General features: G+C 46.6%; 1 protein-coding gene across 1 annotated transcript in view; it reads right to left on the minus strand.

Annotated features, from left to right (window-relative positions):
• Positions 1 to 3561: 3561 nt before the first annotated feature.
• KCNK3 (potassium channel, subfamily K, member 3) overlaps positions 3562 to 23970 on the minus strand; it is a 49111-nt gene continuing 28702 nt past the window's right edge. The window contains exon 2 of the mRNA XM_006835213.1: positions 3562 to 4499. Within this exon, the coding sequence (XP_006835276.1) occupies positions 3562 to 4499 (938 nt within the window). The remainder of the gene's footprint in view (positions 4500 to 23970) is intronic.

Below are 23970 nucleotides of genomic sequence, written 5' to 3' on the forward strand. Positions count from 1 at the left end.
GGGAAGGGCAGACCTACACCCCGCATCTGCCCTGGGCTCACACCAACTTACCACATCACACTTATCCCAGGTCAGAGATGTCCTTCCAAGTGCAGAGGAAAATGTATCGTGAAGAAAGGTGCTCTGTGACCTGTTTCTTTAGAGAGAGAGATTTCTGTGTCAATCATTCTATGCCGGGAGCTGGAAGGGAAGGGCACCCTCATTCCTGACTGGCAATGCCTCACTATTGATGCATCTGTGCCAAGTCAACTGTGGTGTTTTCAGTTCAGATTCCAGGTTGTGTGAGGAGAGGAGAACACGGGGCTAGGAATGCCAGCTAGCTTCTAATCCTGGGTCTCATTCACTGCTGCATGACTCAGGACAAGTGACATGCCCTCTCTGAGCCTCAGTTTACTTATATACACGGAGAGGATTGGATCAGTGATTTCTAAGGTCTTAGTGGGTTATGAGTTGGGCTGCTAACTGCAAGGTCAGCAGTTTGAATCTACCAGCCACTCTGCATGAGACAGATAAGGCTTTCTGCTCCCATAAAGATCTACAGCTTTGGAAACCCTATACAGGGTCGCTATGAGTTGGAACTGACTCCATGGAATATAACCACTATCACCACCAGTGTACTCTGATGGTCTGTCCCAGAATGACACTGAAAAAATCTGGATCTTTGGAAAATCACCAAAGGGAAGCTGATGCTGCCCACCTGACTTCTCTCCTAAGGCTCCTAAAGCACCAGTGGTGTCGGCCTGGGGTGCAACAGTTGGTGTGTGTGTAGATTCCGATGGGGGTAGAGGGTGGGAGCAGCTCCCTGGCTAAAGGTATGGGATGACAGAGGCACTGGAGCCTGAGCCTGGTCTCCATGGACAGCATTTATTAGGCGCCATTCTCAGTGTGAAGACAGGTAGGCAGGAGGAGCTGAGGGGAGGCCATGGCAGCCACAGCCTTTGGAGTCCAAGGGCTGCCCGGGGTGGGTGTGGGTGTGGGGGCTTGTCACCCACACATATTGCATATTCTGTGGCAGTGTGCCCAGGCATAAGGCATTGGGGAAGCAGAAAGGCTGTCTGCAGTGGGAGGGAATGAGGAGGGGAAGCAATATCAGCCTTCCAATTCCCTAGGGAAGATGCGGCTGCTGAAGAAGGAGTAGTCAGCAATGCTCTGACCCCAGGTCCCTTCTATCTCCTGCCTCACCATCTCCCTGCAACTTTGGTTGTGGCTCTCTCAGGACTGAATGGACAGGACCCCTTGAGGGCAGGGTCACACACAGAATAGAGGCAGCTAGCACTGTCCATCTTCCCACATACATACAGAGGGCACCCATTCACCCCTAGGTCCTGGCCCTGTGTTCCCGGAGCAGTGGCCAGCCAGCTTCCCCACTGAATACAGGCCAGGCCAGACCCTTCCTTCCTATGGACTCCCAGAGGCCAGAGGCCATGACTGGGGTGGGCCTGAGGCTGATCACTCTGAGGGCTCCCCATTCCTGCTTCCTCTTGCTTGGCAGTGCTGAGGAACTGACGTCAGACAGCATGGGAGGGCAAATATTGAGGGAGGAGAGGACTTGTGCCCACTCCCTCTGTCCTGAGTCACTGTCAAAGCTTCAGGAGGGGTCCTGACAATGGAACTGAGGGTGTTATTTCTGTCTGCTGCACTCTACCTGGGCTTCTGGATTGCAGGTGGCTTAGGAGTGGGCACATCAGGTCTAAGCTCCCACCTGGGAGGAGAGTTCTTTGCTGCAGCGTAAGTTTCTCTCTAGCTTTTTAACTACTTAGAACACAGGCACCAACAATGGCTGTGGGGCCAGGGATAATGTCCCAGTAGAATGGAATGACATAATGGCTGTAACAAAGGGCCCAAACAAACAATTGTGAGGATGGTGCAGGGCTGGGCAGTGTTTCGTTCTGTTGTCACTATGAGTCGGAACCGTCTTGGTGGTACCTAACAATGAACAACAGGATGATTGAACTCACCCTCACCCAGTGGCTCTGCAGAAGAAACCTGGTCATCTGCTTCCATAAAGATGAAGCCAAGAAACCCTACGGGGCAATTCTACTGTCACATAGGGAGTGACAGTAAGTTGGAATTGACTCAGCTATAGCATAGTGGTTATGAATCGGGCTGTGAACCACAAGGTCAGCAGTTTGAAACTATCAGCTGTCCCACAGGAGAAAGATGAGGCTTTCTGCTCCAGTAAAGATTTACAGGCTTGGAAACCCTGTACAGGATCGCTATGAGTCGGCACCGATCCACGATACATAACTACCACCACCACCATACTCAACAACAGGATATGCCTGTCAGCTCTCTTGGCTGCTTAGCTCAATTCCCAAACTCCTAGAGCCCTAAATACTAGCCTTTCTTCGGTGAGTCCAAGAGGCTCTAACCTGTCTCAGGGGCTCATTCAGCCAAGATTGGAATAGGCAGTGCCCTAGACCTTGAGTGTCTGGTTCTGGTTTAAGCCCCAATTGCTCATCCAATGCCAGGTGGGCAAGGCAGGAACTTAGCTTTCAAAAGTATACTGAAGATCTGGAAGGAAAAAACACAACACTTAGACTGGCAAGATACAGTCTGGGTTCCTGTTCCCCTTTGTCTTTGCTGTCTATGTCACCTTGGGCAAGTCACTTCATCTGTCTGGGCTTGGGTGTTCTCATCTGTAGAATGGGAAAGAGAACTCTTCCTCTGTTAACCTAACTGGGGTGTTGTAAGAATCAAAGGAATGAGTAGTTAGGACAGGCTAAAAATCACTCCACAAATTTAAGAGATGGTTATTCTTAGCAGTGGCCATGATGGAAGGTCTGGAGTTTTCTGTGTCAGATTCATAGGGCAGGCAGTCTTCTTAAGGCTGTACCACTACTTCCAATTCCTCATGAGGACTGGCTAAATGTCAGTTAACCCCACAGTCCCCACCATCCTGCCTCCACTTCCTGCACCTGTTTGTCCTTCTTTGTGTCTCTGTCTTGCCCTCTGGGGGCTAGCTTTAGGGACCGCTAAGTTTCCACTGTCTCCATACTGCAAAGCCATGCAAAACAACACAGAAGGTAATAGGAGGTTGGGAGACACGGCTGGGGATCAGAAGGCTATGGGATTGGAGGGGTGACCTGGACAAAGACACCCTGGTTTTTAGGACCAGGGGAAGGTGGGAGACCTGGCAGGACAGAGGTATAAATAGAGATGCGAACACACAGGGAACACAAAGTCCCCTCTGGAGTGGGGATCTGGGGACCATCAGGACCTCTGAAGACTGGGGAACTCCTTAGTTTTCAAAGTGATGGGTTCCCAACTTCTGCCTTCCTGCTCCCTGCCCCCCAAGTTTCACATTTCTCAGAATTTGCAGGGCGGGGATAGGGGGCTCCAGAGGTCCCTAAGAGCCCGGGCTCCTGCCGGTTGGTGCAAGCAGGCACAATCGGAGATTAGAATAGGGAGGATGATAAGGATGTAGGGGTTGCCCCATGGGCCAAAGTCTGCTGGGCGACGTCTTCGATGACCCCTGCTGCTGCTCTGGGCAGGACCCGCCCCCCCCTCCACCCCCGCCCAGTCCGGTGGCGCTCCCAGTGTGACTGTCCCGCGGGACGGTCACACGGAGCTCCTGCGCTTCATGAGCCCGCGGAAGGTGGACAGGCTGTGTAAGCCTGTGGACACAGAGCTGATGGCGGAGCGCGGCGCCGTGTTGCAGAGGCAGCGGTGCGAGGGAGTGTCGCTATAGCGGCCGCCCCCTCCTGGCGACGAGTGGCTCTGCTCCACACACGTGTCGGACGTGGAGAGGTCCCGCGGGATGATCATGGGGATGGAGTACTGCAGCTTCTCGCGGCTCTTGTACCACAGGCACGAACACATGGATTGGAAGTGCAGCACCTCGGCGTACACGTTGCGGAAGCCCCCGCCGCCGCCACCGCCGCCCGCCACCGCTGTGGACGAGGCCGTGTCGGTGGTGTGCGCGCTGCCCCCCGCGCCCCCGCCGCAGCCCACCACGCCGCCGCCGCCGCCCGCCTGCCCGTTGCGCGTGAGTAGCGCGCGGTGCTCGGCGTCCCTCTTCTCGTCCTCGGCATTCATGGTCATGAAGCGCAGCACCACGAGGTTGAGGAAGGCTCCTATGACCGTGAGGCCGGTGAGGATGTAGACGAAGCTGAAGGCCACGTACTGCGGCTGCGTCTGCAGCGCCTGGTCCTTCTGCAAGGCTACGTAGTCGCCGAAGCCAATGGTGGTGAGCGTGATGAAGCAGTAGTAGTAGGCCTGGAAGAAGGTCCAGTGCTCGTAGTAGGAGAAGGCGGCGGCGCCGATGCACAGTGTGCTAATGCAGGAGAAGAAGCCGATGAGCACCATGTTGGCCATGGACACGTCGTTGCGCCGCATGCCCAGCCCTTTTTTGGTGCGGTGCAACAGGTACTTCACGAAGGTGTTGATGCGCTCGCCCAGGCTCTGGAACATGACAAGCGTGAGTGGGATGCCCAGCAGCGCGTAGAACATGCAGAACACTTTCCCGCCATCGGTGCTGGGAGCTGCGTGGCCGTAGCCTAGGGGAATTGGAGGAAGAGGAGAGCAAGTACATGCTATTGAACTGTCCTTCCAGAAATTCTCCGCCTTTGCCCCTTTCTCTCCCCACCATTGCCCCCACCTTGCAGATTCAGGGTCTCTTTCCTAATAGCCAAAGGGAAGACAACAAACTTATGGATCCATCCTTGTCCCCCAAGCAATGCGCTTGTCCCATTGTGTATGTTTTCTGAATTATCCTTGTGGTGATTATATAAGGTAGGTAGGAAGAAAGGAGGAAACAGATTTGGGAGGATTAAGTGACTTTTCCAAGGTCTGGGAGTCATGCAACCAGCCTTTGGCTTCAAAGATTGGGCCGTATTTTGTCCAGAGGCAGTAGGGATGCTGGTCAGTTAGTTGGGACACCTGGGTTCTGGTTCTGTGTCTGTGGGTTTTGGACATATACCTTTTCCTCACTGGGTTTCAGTTTCCTTTGACTATAACGGGAGGAGGTTGAACTGAAGGATTTCTGATATCTTGCTATTCAATATGGAGGGCAGGAAACAGGCATGGATTGTTTCCCTGCTGCCAGGCAAAGTTTATGTGGGTGAGGGTAGGAAGATAGTTTGCCAGTGGCCCTAGGATGACTCTCCATCAGTGCCAAATTGTATGATTAGTGTTCTAGGGTCCTCACCAGTGCCTAGTCTGGGGCCCTGGGTTCACCTTCTTTACCTGGCTCCAAAATGAGGTCTGTCCCCATGGAGAGGTGATGTTACCTAAGAACCCTGGGTATTCTTTGAGATGTGTTACCACTACCACCCAGGTACTCCCACTTCTCCTTCCCTCTACAAGTCCACCCAGAGCCAGGAGCCAGCCAGCAGTAAAGCCTCACCTTGAACTACCATCAAATGGCCTTAAGCCAACAACTGTCTGTCTGGAGTGGGAAGGATCTTGGATTCTGGTTCTGTCACAAGTGGCTATGTGGCCTTGAGCAAATTTCTCTCCCTTTCTGAGCTTGTTTCTTCATTTGTACAATGAGATATACTGGCCCTGCTTCTTTCACCAAGCTGTTGAGGTACTTATTACTTTTATTAATAGAATTACAATAATAAAATAATGCTAGCAGACTTTACTTTTTTTCCTTCTCTTCTTTCTAAACCTTATCAAAACCAAATGCTTCTTCTTCCATGAGCATTCCTAGATTTCTCACAGCTATAAATGATCTCTGGTGTGCCACTGTAGGATAAGCACTGGACTTTTAACTGCAAGGTTGGTAGTTCAAACCCACCAGACACTCTTCAGAATCTCTATACATGGTCTCTATAGTTGGAACCGGCTCAATGGCACTTAATAACAAACAACAAATTTATTTGAGTGGGATAGCTTTCAACTCCAGGGCCAATATTTCCACCACTTCCTCCTCTGTACCCTCGAGTCCCCAACTACATACATACACTAAACACTGACTTTGAGGTAGGGGCACTACTGGATCTTGTCATGTTTCCTTCTGGCTGTCACTTCCCACATGGCCAACCATGCCCAAGAGGCCCCAAACTGTTTGATGAGTGAATGGCAGGGTAGAATACCTTGTGCTTTGCTGTGGGATTTGAGTTCAAATTCTGACTCTACCACAAACTAACCATGCATTTTTAAAAAAACCTCTCTGAGACTTGTTATTGTTGTTAAGCGCCATCTAGTCGGTTCCAACCCACAGTGACCTTGTATAGGGTTTCTGAGGAGCAGCTGGTGAGCTTGAACCGCCAACCTTACAGTTCAAACGGCTTTGCAGTCTGGTGCATTGACCCACAGCGATGGGGCTAATTGTGAAGAATGTCACTTAGCTTAGAGCTTAGTCCTTATCAAGTGCTCAATGAAGACTCACTATGATTAACAACTAATAAAGAACCAGATTTCCTTCACATTTCCAAGAGAGCACCTAGTCTTGGAAGCATCTCTAGTAAAACTGGCATCGCTGACAGCTCAGGGCCATTAGAATCTTAAAGCTCAGTGAGGTCTGGGAATAGTTGCTTAGGAAGTGTGTGGTTGTGTGAGGCTGCTCTTGGAATAGACTCCACTGGCCCTACCATGGTGAGGAGCCAGAGACTCTGTCACCCCTTTTGAGGGGCCTGATAGTTGAGCTGTTGAATTCCATACCTGGTCCATCCACACCCCGGCAGGGTGAGAACAGATTGTGCCTGCCAGCTTGGCCACAGCAACTGGTCCACTTCCCACCTCGACAGCTGGACAGGCCCAGAGCCAGAGCCTTGCATCCTGTCCTTCACTGTCCCCAAGCTGCACTGCACAGACGTGGGGAAGGGTATGGTATTGCAGGTGGGACTGGACAGGAAGTTGAAGCATGGACCTGGTCCCAGCTTAACCACATGTTGACTGTGTGACCCGGGGCAAATCCTTTCCCCTTTTCAGACCTCACTCACTTGGTTGATCTAGAGCTACCTGTCCTCACCATGGTTGTCTGCAGAGCTGGTGTTAGGAGTAAAGAAACTGGAAGAAAAAGTACTGCAGACTCTGTGGCTGCTCAACAGAAGCAGTGGTGCTGGGATCCTGCAAGTGAAACTGAGAACTGAGAACAAAATCTTGAGAGGGGTCTGATCTCTGTGGAATCAGGCAGCTGCCTCCCACCATCAGGGTGAAGGAACCCCTCTCTGCCACCACTGCCACCTTGCTCTGTGGTCCTTTGTAGGCTGTGACTTTCTTCTCCTGGGTGCACCATCCCTGTACCCCTTAGAAAGCCCTAGGGCCTGTCTGCCTTGTGGTTGACTGCCCACTGCAGGCTGCCCACCAAGACCCCCAGCTCCAGGAAGCAACAAATCAATGTCTGAGTCCCTCCCCAATCTGATTCCAGCCACCTTCCCAGACCTTTGTCTCTTGCTTGGTCCCCTCAGCCACCACCTGGGATCCCCTACCCTCATTCCACTCCCCAGACACTGGTCATCTTCATCCCACAGGACTTTTCTCACACTGCCCCCTTCCTCTGCTCTAACTGTCCAACCCCAGGGTGCCCCAAGGGCCCAGGTTCATGCCTCACACTTCCCTATCTCCTAGCGGGAAGTGACAACTCCTTCCCCTGCCTTCCTGTTGAACTTAGTGACTTTCAAAGCAACACTTTTGAAGTGATACATTCAGGCTTCACCGAAGACTCTTAACAGGGGCAGAGTCTGAGTGTTCACCATCACAGCCACTGCACTGTCCAGAGCAGCCCCAGCCCAGCTGTTAGATGCCCAAGTCCACTCTCACTTCCTACCACATGTTCAGGCTTAATAATGACAATCCTTTACCCTTAGATGCATTGTAAACTTAGTGCTCAAAATATTCCAACAAGATCCATATTATGATCCATTATACAGCTGGGGTAATGGAAGCTGGAGAGACCTTGTGAGCTACCTGAGGCCACTCATCAGTTACCAAATGATAGAGCTGGGGTGTTAACCTGATCTAACTCAATGCTCATTGTGTTGCATCTGAGGCAATTAAAACCCCCAGCAAGTTCAGCCAGGATGGGAAGCTGAGGCCCAGAGAAGAAAGCACTCCCTATGGAGCCTCACCCTCGGGCACTGCTCTGAGCTGGATGTGGCAGCAGTGGCAATGAGAATGGGATGCCTGGGGAGCCAGATGCTTCCAGGTCAGCATGCCCTGCCCCTTAGCCTGTCCTGTTGTCACTGGGTGAAAGGGTGAGGGAGCGATCTAGTGACATCAGTGAACAACTCGAAGGGGTGCCAGCCAGGGTGGAGACACTCCCAGGGGGCCCTGAAACTTCTGGGAAGTCATTGGGAGTTTGGCAAGACTTGTCTGCCTGCCAGCAAGACCCCTGCCTCCCTGGTCCTTGATATCAGATTTGGGATTATGAGCAAAAGGTGCTCCCCACTTTTTCCTTGCTGCCCAGCCCTGCTGATCTCTGTCCTTGTGTGCCACTGACAGAGGCTGCTGCCCTTTGGGGCTGATTCTCTAGGGACCTTCTTTCATAGTACTTGCTGACCAGCCATAACTCATGCTCTGATCATAGACTCGAGCTACTGTCTCTTAGAGCAATGATCAGGCCTTCTGGGCTATTCTTGCCCTCTCTTTTACCTTCATCTTTACTGTAATCCATTATAGGCTTAAAGGCTCTCAGAAGCAGAGAGGCCCTTAGTAATCGTTTGGTCTAGACTTTACATTACACAGATGAGAAAACAGAGGCCCAGAGAGGGAGTGACTTGCTCAAGGACACACAACTGATGAATGACCAAATCAGGGCTCTAACCCAGGATACTTGGTTCTGAAACTACTGCTCAGCCTCTGACTGGTGTGAACTCAGCCAGGGCCCAGCAGTCCCCGCTTGGGAGCAATGCAAAGTGATGGCTCTGAATCCTGGCTGGAGACACAGAATTCACCCTAGTAAGGTACATGGGAGCTCTGGTAGCATAGTGGTTATGAATCGGGCTGTGAACTGCAAGGTCAGCAGTTTGAAACTACCAGCTGTTCCACGGGAGAAAGATGAGACTTTCTGCTCCCTTAAAGATTTACAGTCTCGGAAACCCTGTATAGGGTTGTTGATTTGGAACCGACTCCACGGCACATAACCACTAAGGTATATGGGAAGATGAGTGATGTGCTTGGAAACAATGGGGATAGGCAAAGTGAAAGGTGGGTGGGGACCCCTGAGCCTCAGTTCTCCTCCTTTCCTCCCAGAATCACCAAGACACTGGCTGAAATTTGTCTTCTAGGGAGTTGCAGGAAATTGGAGCTTGCATCTTCCTCTTACTGGTCTTTCTTTCTTTTCCTTCTAATCAAAACACTACTAGCCGCTCTGTGCCCTCAGTGACGTCCTTGGCTGGACTAGATTTGGCTGCCTGTGCCACACCAGCCTCCTATGTCTGCCTGCCAACCTGCCTGCCTGATCTTCTACCCTTGGCCTAACTGGCCAGAAGAGTAGAACACTGGCCACAGCCTTGGGTGGAAGAAAGAGCTGGAGGCTAGGAGGCAGGTGATCTGGGGGTCTGAACTGGCCCTGACTGTGACTAGCTTTTTGCCTAGTAAGTCCCTCTCTCTGGGTTTCAATTTACCTCCACTGAGACATAGGAGAACAGGAAAAAATTTGAAGTCCTCAACTTTTTTATTTTAAAACTTATTTTCTCTATTCATCCACCTTTCATAGAGTTTTGGAAGATTTTATTTATTAAATGTGATGTGTTGGTCATTGCAGTATAGGTACTAAATAGATGATGGTTAAATTAATTAGTTAAATAATTGATGAAGCCATGATTGATAGATTTTTCCATTATAATTATTGAGAACACAGCTGTCAATCAGGACTTCTGGCTAGCATGGAAGAACTGGTTTTATGAGACTGAATTAAGTTAGCGTTATGTGTTTGATAATGGATTGCTGCAGTTCGGTAGAGGCTCTGGAACTGTACTGTTGGCCAAGTTACTTAAGTTTGTGGCTTAGTGTCCTCATTTGTAAAATGGAAATGAGGTTGTTGTTGTTGTTAGGTGCCATCAAGTTGGTACCAACTCATTGCGACCCTATGCACAGCAGAACAGAACACTGCCCAATCCTGGGTCAACCTCACTATTGTTGCCATGCTTGAGCCCAATGATGCTGCCCCTTTGCCAATCCATCTCGCTGGGGGTCTTCCTTTTTTTCTCTGACCCTCCACCCTACCAAACATGATATCCTTCTCTAGAAACTGGTCCCTCCTGACAATATGTCCGAAGTATGAGAGATGAAGTTTGGCCATCCTGGCCTCCAAGAAGCACTCTTGGCTTCACTTCTTCCAACACAGATATGTTTGTTCTTTTGGAAGCCCATGGCACTTTCAATATTCTCCTCCAACACTGTAACTCAAAAGCATCAATTCTTCTTCTTACCTCATAAAGTTGTTGCAGGGATTTGATGACTTAATAGACTGAAAATGTTTAGGACATGCAGATCAATAGCTATTATTATTATGACTCTCACTTCTCTGTTAGTTTGCTGTACAATGGTAGATTACATGTCACGGAAATGCTAGAAGCTATTCCACCAGTATTTTGAATACCAATTGCAAATACCAACAGGTTTCAGTGGAGCTTCCAGACTTAAAATAGACTAGGAAGAAGGACCAGAAAAAAATTAGTCAGTGTAATAGCAATTATGAATAACAGCAGAACATTGTAGATATAGTGCTAGAAGATGATCTCCTCAGGTTGAAAGCACTGTAAATATGACCGAGGAAGAGCTGGCTCCTAAAAGTAGAATCAGTCTTAATGATTGGATAGAGTAAAGCTTTTGGGACCTTCACTGGCTGATGGGGAATGACTCAAAATGAGGAAAACCAGCCACAAACATTCATTAGCAATTGGAACATGGACTGTACAAAATACAAATCTACGAAAATTGAAAGTTGTCAATAATGAAATGGAACACTTGAAGACTGATATTCTAGGCATCAGTGAGCTGAAATGGACTGGTCTTGGTCACTGTAAATTGGACAACCATATGGTTCACTATGCTGGGAATGACAAATCGAAGAGGAATGGTGTCTCATTCATTATCAAAAAGAACATTCCGAGATCTATCCTGAAGTACAACATTGTCAGTGATAATATTCCCATGACTACAAGGAAGGCCAGTTAATACAACTGTCATTCAAATTTATGCACCAACCACTAATGCCAAAGATGAAGAAATGGAAGATTTTTACCAACTTTTGTAATCATAAATTGATCAAACATGCAATCAGGATGCATTGATAATTACTGGTGATTAGAATGCAAACTGTTGGAAATAAAGACAAAGACTAGATAGCTGAAAAATATGGCCTTCGTGATAAAAGTGACACTGAAGATCATATTTTAGAATTTTGCAAGACCAATAACTTGTTCACTGCAAATACCCTTTTTTCAACAACATAAAAGGCAGAAATCCTAGTGTGGCACAGGGACTGATAACTGCAAGGTCAGTGCTTCAAGCCCACCAGCTGCTACTCTTACATGCTACAAAAGTTGCTATGAATTAGACCCAACTCTAGGACACTTAACAACAACAACAGCAACATGTATTTGGGCCTCACCAGATAGAATACACAAGGATCAAATCAACTACATCTGTGAAAATAAATAATGGAAAAGCTTAATATCATCAATCAGAACAAACCATCAATTGCTCATATGCAAGTTTAGGCTGAAGGTAAAGCAAAAACACTACAAAGGCAAGAAGTGACTGGCTTACAAGCTTTCAATAGGGAACCTAGTTGCAGAGGGTACGGGAAAGGTAGAATCTCCACTGAGTTGTTTCCAACCTGTCTGGATGGGGTTGATAAAAGGTGAGGGGGATAAGACTCCTGTGGTTCAATAGGGAATGATTGCTATCAGGTCTGACAGTGAGTGTTGGAAAAGTAAATGTAAATGTTTTGTAACAAAAGGAAGGGAGTGGCTGATTTTGCAGTCCAGGAGCGGAGGTCCCTGGTACCATCAAGGGAGGGAGAAAAGTGAAGTGTGGGACCCTGTCCAGGGAACCAGTGATGCCAGGGATGGAGGCAGAGATGATGAATGTAAAGATAACACATAATTCACAAAAAAAGAAAAGAAAAAAGATAAACCAAGTCCACTAATGCCGAAGTATGACCTTGAGTATATCCCACCTGAATTTAGAAAACATTTCAAGAATAGATTTGACACCTTGAATACAAATAAGTGAAGACCAGATGAATTGTGGTATGACATCAAGAACCTTATACATGAAGAAAGCAAAAGGTCATAATAAAGATAAGAAAGAAAGACAGACCAAAATAGATGTCAGAGCATCTGAGATTTGCTCCTGAAGTAGAGTTGTTGTTAGGAGCTGTTGAGTTGGTTCCAGCTCATAGCAACCCTATGCCTAGTGTAACCAAACACTGCGCAGTTCTGCACCATCCTCACAATTGCTTTGTTGCAGCTCATTGTTGCTGCAACTGTATTAATCCATCTTGTTTGGTGTCTTCCTCTTTTTTGCTGCCTCTCCACTTTTCCAAGCATGATGTCCTTCTCCAGGGCCTGGTTCCTCCTGAAGTCTCTCCATCATGACTTCTAAGGAACATCCTGGCTGTACTTTTTCTAACACAGATTTGTTTGTTCTTCTGGCAGTCCACAGTGCTTTCAATATTCTTCTCCAACACCATAATTCAAATGCACTGATTCTTCTCTGGACTTCCTTATTCATTGTTTAACTTTCAGTGAACATGAGGCTATTGAAAACACCACGTCTTGCTTGGGTCAGGTGTACCTTAGTCCTCAAACTGATCTTTGCTTTTTAACACTCTAAAGAGGTCTTTTGCAGCAGATTTGCCCAATGCAATACATTGCTTGATTTCTTGACAGTTGTTTCCATGAGTGTTAGTTATGGATCTAAGCAAAATGAAGTCTGATCACTTAAGTCTTTTTTATGATGATGTTATTTATTGGTCCAGTTGTGAGGATTTTTTTTTCATATTGAATTTCAATCCATACTGATGGCTGTGGTCTTTGATCTTCATTAGTAAATATTTTAAGTCCTTTTTGCTTCCAACAAGGAAGGTTGTGTCATCTGCATGTTTTAGGTCATTAATGAGTCTTCCTCTAATCCTAATGTTACATTCTTCTTCATATAATCCAGCTTCTTATGTTATTTTCTCAGCAGACAGATTGAACAGGTATGATGAGAGGATACAATCTTGATACACACATTTCCTGATTTTAAAATATTCATTATCCCTTGTTCTATTCTAACATTTACCTCTTTGCTACATACAAGTTCCTGTATGTAGACAATTAAGTGTTCTGGAATACCCATTCTTTTCAATGTTATCAATAGTATGTCATAATACACATAGTAGAAAGCACAAGGAAACATCTTTCTGGTATTCTCTGCTTTCAGTCAAGATCCATTTGATGTCAGCAATGATAGCCCTAGTTCCACATACTCTTCTGAATCTGACTTGAATTTCTGGCATTTTCCTGATTATGTGCTGGTGCAACTGTTGTTGAAAGATCTTCAACAAAATTTTACTTGCATGTAATATAATAATATTATAACGTAGAGAGCTAGAGCAAATATGAAAAATGATGATGTAAAAGACCTAAATAGAAGATTTCAAAGGGCAGCTTGAAGAAAAATTCTAGCTTCAAGCTGCAACATTGAAGGTTTCTGTGGATAAGATGGACTCCTGGTATGGTGCTGTAGGATCAGCACTGGACTGCGAACAACAAGGTCAGCAATTCAAACCCATCAGCTGCTCCTTGGAAACCCTGTACAGGGTCACTATGAGTCAGAATTGACTTGATGGCATTTAACAACAACAACATGGATGAGCTATTGAATGACACAAGAAGTATAAAGGAAAGATGAAATTAATACACAGAATCATTGTACCAAACAGATTTGGTCAATAGTCAACCATTTTAGGAGGTAGCATATCATCAAGAACTGATGATATCAAAGGAAGAAATCCAAACTGCACTGATGATATTGGTGAAAAATAAGACTCCAGAAATTGATGAAATACCAACTGAGATGTGTCAACAAATGGATGCAATGTTGGAAGTAGTCACTTGTCTGTGAGAAGAAGTTTGGAAGGCAGACCTGGCCAACTGACTAGAAGAAATCCATATTCCTGCCCGTTCCAAAGAAAGATGATCCAATAGAATAGGGAAATTATTGAATAGTATTAATAGCAGTTTTGCTGACGCTAATTAAAAAAATTTTGCAGCAATACTTCTACAGGAAATTGTCAGAAATTTCAGCTTCATTCAGAAAAGCATGCAGAACAAGGGATAGTACTGGTGTCAGATGTATCTTAGTTGAAAGCAGAGAATCCCAGAAAGATGTTGACTATGCAAAAGCATTTGACTGCGTGGATCATAACAAATGATTGATAACATTGTGAAAATGGTACTTCCAGAACACTTAATTGTGCTCATGTGGAACCTGTATACAGACAAAGAAGCAGTCATTCCAGCAAAAAAGGCAGATACTGCCAGGGTTTAAAATCAAGAAAGGTACGTGCTAGGCTTGTATCTTTTCACTATACTTACTCAGTCTGTATGCTGAGCAAATAATGGGAGCATCTGGTAGCGTAGTGGTTACGAATCGGGCTGCGAACCTTAAGGTCAGCGGTTCGAAACTACCAGCCACTCCGTGGGAGAAAGATGAGGCTTTCTACTCCCGTAAGGATTTACACCCTCGGAAACCCTGTACAGGGTCGCTATGGGTCGGAACCGACTCGACGGCACTTAACAACAACAACAACTGGACTATATGAATAAAAAGTTGGCATCAGGATTGGAGGAGTTCATTATCAACCTGTGATATGTAGATGACACAACCTTGCTTGCTGAAAGTGAAGAATAATTAAAGCACTAACTGATGAAGATCAAAGACTATATACAATTTTTAGTACAGATTACATCTAAACATAAAGAAAACAAAATCCCCATAACTGGACCAATAAGCAGCAGCATGACAAACAGAGACATTATTGAAGTTGTCATGGATTTCATTTTACTTGGATCCACAATCATGAAAGCAACAGTCAGGAAATTAAAAGATGTAATGCACTGGACAAATTAGTTACAAAAGACTTCTTTAGAGTGTGAAAAAGCAAAGATGTCATTTGAGGTCTAAGGTGCACCTGAACCAAGCCATAGTCTTTTCAATCTTCCCACATACACAGGAACTGAAGAAGAATTGATGCCTTTGCATTATGATGTTTATGAAGTATACTGAACATACTTCCAGCAAAATGAACAAATTTGTCTCGGAAGAAATACAACCAGAATGTTCCTTAGAAATAAGGGATGGCACTACTTCTTCGCACATACTTTGGACATGGTATCAGGAGGGACCAGTCCCTGGAGAAGGGCGTCATGTTTGGTAAAATAGAAGGTCAGTGAAAGAGAGGAAGACCTTCAATACGATGGTTAAAGTGGCTGCACTAGTGGGCTCAAACATGGCCAGCAATTGTGAGGATGATGCAGGACTCGTCAGTGTCGCACGTAGAGGCTCTAAGAGTTGGAATCAACTGGGCAACAACTAACAATAACAACATTTTTATGATTGCTTTGGAGAACCGTGAGATTAAGTGTTCTCTAAAGTTGCTTTCGGAGGCCTGGTGTGGCACTGTAGGATAAGCACTGGACTGCAAGTTCTATTTGGACTGGAAGGTCAGTGGTTCAAACCTACCAGTTGATCCTTGGAAACCCTATACAAGATCACTATGAGTCAGGACCGACTTAATGGTGCTTAACAACAACTACAAAGTTGCTTTCAGCATCAATATTATATGGTCAGTGTTTCCTTAACTTAATTTTCTGGAACAGCATTTCCATGGCTGTTAATAGTTGTTCGATGAGGAAAAGAATGCTTACTTAAATTAACTTGGAAAAAAGCTGAGTTACACAGGATTCATTATTATTATTTAAGTGCAGGCTTTCTCAGATACACACATGTTAATGTGCAAAGTCAGTTAAAGCTGTCCTGAGAATTTGCTAAAGGTTCTTATTTTCTTGGCCATCAAATACTTTTCAAATATAGTCCATATTGCTTGACAAATGTTCCTTAGAACACAGTTTGGGAAACTACCTCTGAGGTTCTTTCAGATTTCTGATTTTGAGATTCTCTTCTCCCTCATGCCTGGGTGGCCCAGCCCTTTTGTAAATTAGGAGCAAATAACCCTTTTCAGTGCAGGGACTGTAACAGTTTCCCTGCAGCCTAGTTATCTAATGTAAATACGTGTAAATAAAGTGGCCAGCCTAATTTTGCCCCGAGGAAGTCAAATGAGAAGACCTGTTGTCTGAGGTGTCCAAACACTGTGAATTCTGGGATGAACTGAAATGTTGAGGAGCCACCCGTCTGAAGGACACTGCCTGAGCCTAGGAGGGGAATATCCAAGAGAACTGGACACTAGAGAGGTAGGCAGCTAAAGGCAGCTCCAGGGGACTGGCTGCAAGACACAACTGCCCATAGACAGCACCTGGTTTTTCTACTGGGTCTGCAGAGAGCAGCTGGCCTGAGTTCAAGGGGCACCTGGGAAAAGCCCAGAAAGGATGCAGGCCCAGATGAGGAGCTGCTCTTTGATTTGGAGATGGCAACAGTGTGGAGCCAGGAAGTGGGACAGAGACTCTGGGGAAACCTAATTGGTATATTAAAGGAGATGAGGCAGAAGGAGGTTGACTGTGTGTCCAAGGCTTTGGGAAAGAGATGGGGCAGGTTGCCCAGCTAGGTGGAAGTGAAGAGAGAGCAGGTACTCTCTTTCCCATCAGTTAGCATCTAGCTCAGATATCACCTTTTCATCCCTGATTTTCCCAGTGGCCTGAGGTCCTCCCTCTCTGCCTCTTCAGAGCCCTGTGTTTGTGTTTGTTCTCTAGCATCTACAGAGGACTCTTGACAGGGTGCTGAGTTCCCAGAGGGCCAGAAGGTCCCACCACTGAACAGCTTGTGGTCTGATGAGAGCAGCTGCTCAGAAAATGCTGCTAAACCAACTAAGGAGTCCCCTGCTGTTGAAGCTAAAGTCTGTGGTGGGTGGGAGAGAAAAATTCTGGTAGATTGCCAGCAGGGGCAGGGAGGTGGCCATTGAGAGGAGGGACCTATGGTGACTCATCACTCCTGCTCTTCCAGTGAACCTCAGGCCCCTTCAAAATGAGGTCAACTTCAAGGTTTCAAGAACTCCCCTCTTCCCCACTGCCAGGCCTGGGAAACTGTTAGGACTCTGGAGCTGAGGTGGGGGTGGGGAGAGTGCCTAGAACTGAGTCTGGAGTTTGCTCCCCTCCAGGCCTGAGCTCCTGGAAGGGTGGCTCTTGCCCTCCCTCCCTCCACCTCCCCTTTTCCAAGGCCTCTCTTTCTCTCTCCTCAGCCAGCAGATCCCATTTTTACTCCTTTCTTCCTCCTATCCTTTCCTCTTGTGGACCCACCCACTGCTCTCCCCTCCGTTGGCTCCCCCCTCAATCCTGTCCATAGGCTCCCCATCCCTCAGATTTGAGGACTTCTGGTGTACGGCAGCCCCCCAAATGCTCCCATCCCTCATCAGCCCCTGGCCCACGTGGGTTTGCGGGGAGCTGAGGGGAGGGTGCTGGTGTCATGGAAAATCCTTGTGGCAGCCAAGGTCAGTGTTTGCAGACACAGCCTGGCCCAGAGCCAGGCCTGCCTCCCTGGCCAGCTCCCTCAGGCCCATTGGCCCATCCCATTGCTGAGGCTGCTCCACACAGGGGCCCTCAGGGGCACCCTGGGGTTGCTCTAGGTGCCTGGGGGCTGGGGCCTTTGGAGCCATCAGTCTAGAGGTGTGGGGACTTGTAATTCAACTCCATTTTATATATGGTTAAACGGAGCTCCAGAGAGGGGCAGGGATCAGGCTAAGGTTAGCAGCAGAGCTAAGACTGGAATCCAGGGTCCTCATCCCAGCTCAGTGCTCCTTACTGCCCTAATCTGCCGAGAAGAGAATCTTAAAATCTTTCTGGTAGGCCAAGGAGACTAGGTTAAAAATGTCCAGTAAAGCCAGTTCTGGCTAGAGATTGTGCTAGATTCAAGGTTAATGATGGGACCTGGGGTAGGAGACTCAGGTGAGATCAAACCAAGGTCCCTGACATCAAAATCTTTTCTGCCTGGGAGTGAATGAGATGCAGCATCTCAGTGAAAGCACTCTGAGAACTTCAGTGTCTGATACACCAAGAATTTCTTGTTGTACGAATTACAAACAATGCATGACAGAGGTGGTGAATGCTTCGAGAGGGCTTTAAACCAGTTGGCTGAAGGAAGGCTGGAGGTGAAGAACTTCTAGGTGAGGTGTTCAGGAGGGCTTCACAGAGGAAGAGGTATTTGCAGAAGTCTGAAGGATGGGTAGGAAATGAGGGGAGCTTCTGAAGCAAAGAGATAATATGCTAGAAAGATACAAGCTGAGTTAGGGAGGGGGTTGATGGGTGTCCTCACCAGGGAGGGTGAGGTGGAGTGGAAAGGGACCGGAGGCAGAGTAGGAAATCAGCTTCAAGATAAGCATCAAGAAGCTTAGAAATGTTCCTACTAGTGACCCGCACTGCCATTTCTAGGAACCCTCTCTGCTAGGAAAATAACCAGAGATCAGAAAAAGATTTATGAACAAGGATGTGTATAGCAGTATTTTCATTTTGAAAAATTGCAAACAGCCCAAAGGCTCACCAATAGGGTTTAGTTAAACAGATTAAGGTATATTTATGAGGCAAAATATCATGCAGGCTTTAAAGTGCTCTTCTTGAGGAACGTTTTTAATCACATAGAAACTCACCATATAAAGTTAAATAAAAATGATAGGGTATAGCACTTTATGTATAATGAGATCTCACACTAAATATACAAATTTAAAAATGCATAAACACACACACACACATGCACACTTAGAAAAAGCAGCTGGAAGGAAATGCACTAAATGCTCACAGTTGCTCTCTGCATAATGGGTTATGTTGTTGTTAAGTGCCATCGAGTCGCTTCCAATCCATAGCTACCCTGTATAGGTTCTCCGAGGAGCGGCCGGTGGGTTTGAACCACCAACCCTGTGGTTCAAACTGACCTTGCAGTCCAGCACATTATTCTGCAGGTTTTGGGGTTATGGTTGACTTTAATTTTCTTTTTATACACTCTCTATTTTCTACAAAGCATCCTATGACTTTTATAGATAGAAAATGATGAGTACTATACACCTAACAATAAAAATTCTGGTTTGTGAGGAGCAGAGGCTCACTGGAATGTGACTGAAGGGTGGCAAGTTGGGCAAGAGCTCACATTTGAAGGACTCAGGAATTCAAATCTTAACTGGAAGGATGGATGAGCCACTGACAACTCCCAAGAGAGGGGGAATATACTCAAAGAGGTACTGAAACCTATTTCCAAGGTATCCCTCTTCAGGTGGGTCACTAGGAGGCCTCTTCAGGGCTCCAATGGTCAAGGGCTTAGGCCTCTATTAGAGGGAAGCAAGACTGTGGAAAGGAGAGGGGAGGAGGGCAAAGGGGAGGAGGAAGAGAGAGAAGAGGACAGAGGAAGGGGTGGGGGGAGAAGAAAGAAGGTGATAGAAAGCAAAGGGGAAATGGGAGCAGAGAGGGGGACAGGAGAAAGAGGAGGGGGGAAGTGAGAGAGGGAAAGAGGAAGAGGGGAGAAAGAGCAAGGAAGGGAGGGGGAGAAGACTGGGGAGGAAGGAAGGGAGAGAGGAGACCTGAGGCACATCCTGTGGGACCAGGTTTGGGGGTGTGACAGTGAGAGCTTCAGGAGGGAGTGCATGGCTTTTTGTCTCTTTTGTTCACTACTATATTCTCTACACCAAGTGCTTGGAACATCATTGTTGTTGTTAAGTGTCAAGGTGGTTCTGACTCATAGTGACTTTGTACAGGGTTTCTGAGGCTGTAAATCAACGGGAGCAGAAAGTCTCATCTTTCTCCCTTGGGGAGGCTGATGAGCTCTAACAGCTGATCTTGACCTTATGGTTTCTAGTCCAGTGCTTATCCTACAGAGCCACCACACCTCCAGGGACATCATCAACATTTAATAAGTACCTGTTGAATGGATGAATTAGGGTGAGGGGGGCACTTAAAGATGAGCTGACGTCTGGAGAGAATGGAGATGGGTAGACCTGAGTTGAGTCCCTGTCTAGTGCTCAGAGTGTTCCAGAAAGGGCACTGATCCTGGGGTCTGTGGATTCTACAGGGTCTGTTCTAGGCCAATGGGTCAGGTGGCCATGGCCCAGGCCTATCCTATCTGTATGACCAGCTGGGCAGGGCAGCTGTGAGCTCAGGACCTCAAACAGATTTAATCTGGTAGGGCTTTAATTAAATGAGCCCACCAGGGACAGCCTGGCATTGAGAAAGGACCTCTAAAACACAATTTAAAGTGGATGTGGCTGTTTCCGCAGATGGCTGGAGATACCAGTGCCACTGTTTTCAAAGCTGTGCCTGTATCTGGCATCTGGCTGAGATGTGGCCCAAATCTTACACGTTGACACTCTCTGACTTTACCTGTTTTGTCACGGAGAAGAAGCAGGCCCATGTTGGCACCTCTTCCCAGACTTCCCAAAGGGGCTGAGCTGCTTCCAATAAGAAGCACTATCGGGTCAAGGGGGGCGGAGCAACAGTGCTAGACTAGGTGTGGCTTCTGCTCCATGTTCCCTGCTGGCTTAGGCTGAGAATGCCCAGAGCCTGTCTATCTGAGACCCCACAGGGGCTAGGGTAGGTCCTAAAGGAGTAAGGAACACAGGAGTCAGGTGGTGGTGGTGGTGGGGCCTGGGTCCCTTCCCAGCTCTGCCACTACCTTGCTATAGGTGGAGGCTGGTAAACTTTTTCTATAAAGGGCCAATTAGCAAATATTTTAAGCTTTGCAGGTGGTCTCTTGCAACGACTTAAATCTGCCATCCATCATTGCAGGGAAGCAGCCATAGAACAAAGGCAAATGAGTGGGTGTAGCTGTGTTTTCAATAAAACTTTAAAAAAACAGGTGGTAGACCAGATTTGGCCCATGGGTCAAAGTTTGCCAACTCTGCTGCAGGGTCTTTGGTAAGGCACGTTACTTCTGAGTTGAGGTTTTCTTCCCTATCAAATAGAAAATTACACTAGAAGGTCCCCAAGGTTTTTTCTTCTCTGACAAGTCATATTTTAGGATTTTATTAGTTGCTAGTTCCTCGTGTTCCATGCCCATGCCCCCAAGGAGATGGGTGAGCTTTAAGCAGGATCTGGTGTCAAACCTTCATGTGGAGTTGATATTCATGGCTTTTTAGGTCACTAAAGAGATCACTGCTGCATTTCTACATTTCTGGATGTTGCTCACGATCCATTTTTCTGCTTGATCCTTTTTTATACTCCTTCATTAGTGTCCATCTCAAATGTCATCCTCTCTGTGAAACCTTTGCTGTTCCCATCTACCTGAACAAACCAGAGCTCCTGGAACCCTGTGACCATTACTCACCATCCCACAAACATTCATCCAGAGACTGAGCAGGGCAGCTGGGTGACTGGGACAATGCCAAACAGATGTCGCAGAGCTCCCTAGGCTGAATCTTCTGCAAGGGGGCTTCAAAAAATCTGTGGAAATTTTTCATTATCTTTTAATCCCATTTTTTCCATGAACTTTTTGAAGCCCTCTTAAACATCTCAGTGGCCTTCAGGGTCTCTGTACTGGGACCAGGGATTGGGATGCCTGACTCATTTGGACTAGAGTGGGACCTTGATGAATTGTTCCTCTTTTGCAGTGTTGTGTTCTGTTGTGCACAGGGCTGCTATGAGTCAGAACTGACTCAATGGCCCCTAACAACAAGAAGTTGTTCTGGGGAAGCAAAGGTGTAAAGAGAGGTCAGCAGCACATCTCGACCTGTCCGAACAGGTGCTCTCTGCAGCTAAGACCCCCCTCTTGAGCATCCACACCCTTTCCCCAAAGCGCACGGGCCTGAGAATGCCCTGGGTCTCCACAGAGGACCCTGTCCTCGAACCTGCGCCAGAGAGCAAAAGGTGGTCAGCGGAAGCTGGTCACAGGATGTTGGGGAGCACACAGCCAGCCCTGGGAGAAGTCTCTGCCTCTGGAAATGGGAGTGGGGTGCCTGAGGAGAGTGAACAGGGGTCCTAGGGGGCTGGTCTCAAGAATATTAGCTAGAAGATCAGCCAGGTGAAATGGCTTCCTTCCCTCTTGACTGGTCTAAGTAAATTAGCAAACATTTCTTAAGCACCTACTACTGAGTGCTAGGAGAGGCGATGGAGAGGATGGCGGGTGGTCTATGTCAGAGAAGCCCATGCAGGGAAGGTGGGATGTGGGCACTCAGGACCCAGGGGAGGAATTCAGGAGTCCCATCATGGCTAGGCTTTGGAGTGTTAGGCTGCTAATGAAAAGATGGGCAGTTTGAACCCACCAGCCGATCCTCGGTAGTCAGGCGATGCAGTCTACTTCCATAAAGAAACCCTGTTGTTGTAATCTGTCTTAGAAGGTCACTATGAGTCAGCAGCGGAAACAACTCAACAGCAGTGCCTTTTGTTTGGGGGTTAAGGTCGTGGTTGGAGTCCCTGGATGGTGTAAATGGTTAACACACTCAGCTGTTTGCAGTCCACCCAAAGGTACCTCAGAAACAAGATCTGGTGATCTACTTCTGTCCATCTTTCAATCAGTCTTTGAAATCCTATGGAGACACACATGGGTCTCCATGAAATCAGACTCAATGGCAACTGGTTATAGGTCCTGGTTGTCAGTAGAAATTGGATCAAAGTCACTGACTGAAGCCACACTCTCTTTTCTCTTTCTTGCCTTTTTATTTTGTCATTTATCATTTTCTAAAATAAACTTTTTATTTTACTGCAGATTTATGTTTATAGAATTACTGTGAATATCTCCCTTTTTCTTCCTTTCTTTTTAAGGGAGAAAAAGACATTTCATTATTACACATGAAAGTAAGTCAAATACATAAAAGAAACAAATATATTCAGCTATTTAAAAAAAGAGAGCTAACTAGCTCTAGCATTAAAAGACAGTATTTGTTCATAATATTTCAAGAGGTTTTTGTTGCTGTTAGGTGCCGTCAAATGGGTTCTGACTTAAGCAATCCTGTGCACAACAGAATGAAACACTATCTGGTCCTGCATCATCCTCATAATTGCTGTTATATTTGAGCCCATTGCTGCTGCCACTGTATCAATCTATATCACTATGGGGTCTTCCTCTTTTTCCCTGATTCTCCACTTTACCAAGCATGACATTCTTTTCCAGGTACGGTCCATCCTAATAACATGTCCCAAGTATGAAAGACCAGGTGTCAACATCCTAACTTCTAAGCAGCATTCCGGCTGTACTTTTGTCCAACAAAAATTTGTTTGTTCTTCTGGCTCATGGTACTTTGAATAAATTCTCCTCCAACACCATAATTCACGTGTATGGACTCTTTGACCGTCTTCCTTATTCATTGTCCAACTTTCACTTGCATATGAGGTGACTGAAAATACCATGACTTGGGTTAGGCACACCTTAGTCCTCAAATTGATATCTTTGCTCTTTAACACTTTAAAGAAGTATTTTGCAGGATATTTGCGGAATGCAACACATGTTTTAATTTCTTGACTGCTGCTTCCATGAGTGTTGATTATAGATCCAAGCAAAATGAAGTCTTTGATAACTGCTTCTTGGTCTAGGTACAGATTCTTCATGAACACAATTAAGTGTCCAGAATACTCATACTTTGCAATGTTGTTCATAGCTTGTCATGATCCACACAATCAAAAGCCTTTGCATAGTCAATAAAGCACAGGTAAACATCTTTCTGATAGTCTCTGCTTTCAGCCAAGATTCATCGGACATCAGCAATGATATCCCTGGTTCCACGGCCTCTTCTGAATCCAGCTGGAACCTCTAGAAGTTCTCTGTCAATGTATGCTTGCAGCCATTTCTGTATTACCTTTAAAACTTTACTCACATGAGATATCAAAGAGATTGTCCAATGATTTCCGCATTCCATTGGGTCACCTCTCTTTGGAATGGGCACAAATACGGATCTCTTCCAATCAGTTGACTAGATAGTTGTCTTCCAAATTTCTTGGCAGA

This window comes from Chrysochloris asiatica, unplaced genomic scaffold, assembly GCF_000296735.1.
Source record: "Chrysochloris asiatica unplaced genomic scaffold, ChrAsi1.0 scaffold00016, whole genome shotgun sequence".
Taxonomy (NCBI): domain Eukaryota; kingdom Metazoa; phylum Chordata; class Mammalia; order Afrosoricida; family Chrysochloridae; genus Chrysochloris; species Chrysochloris asiatica.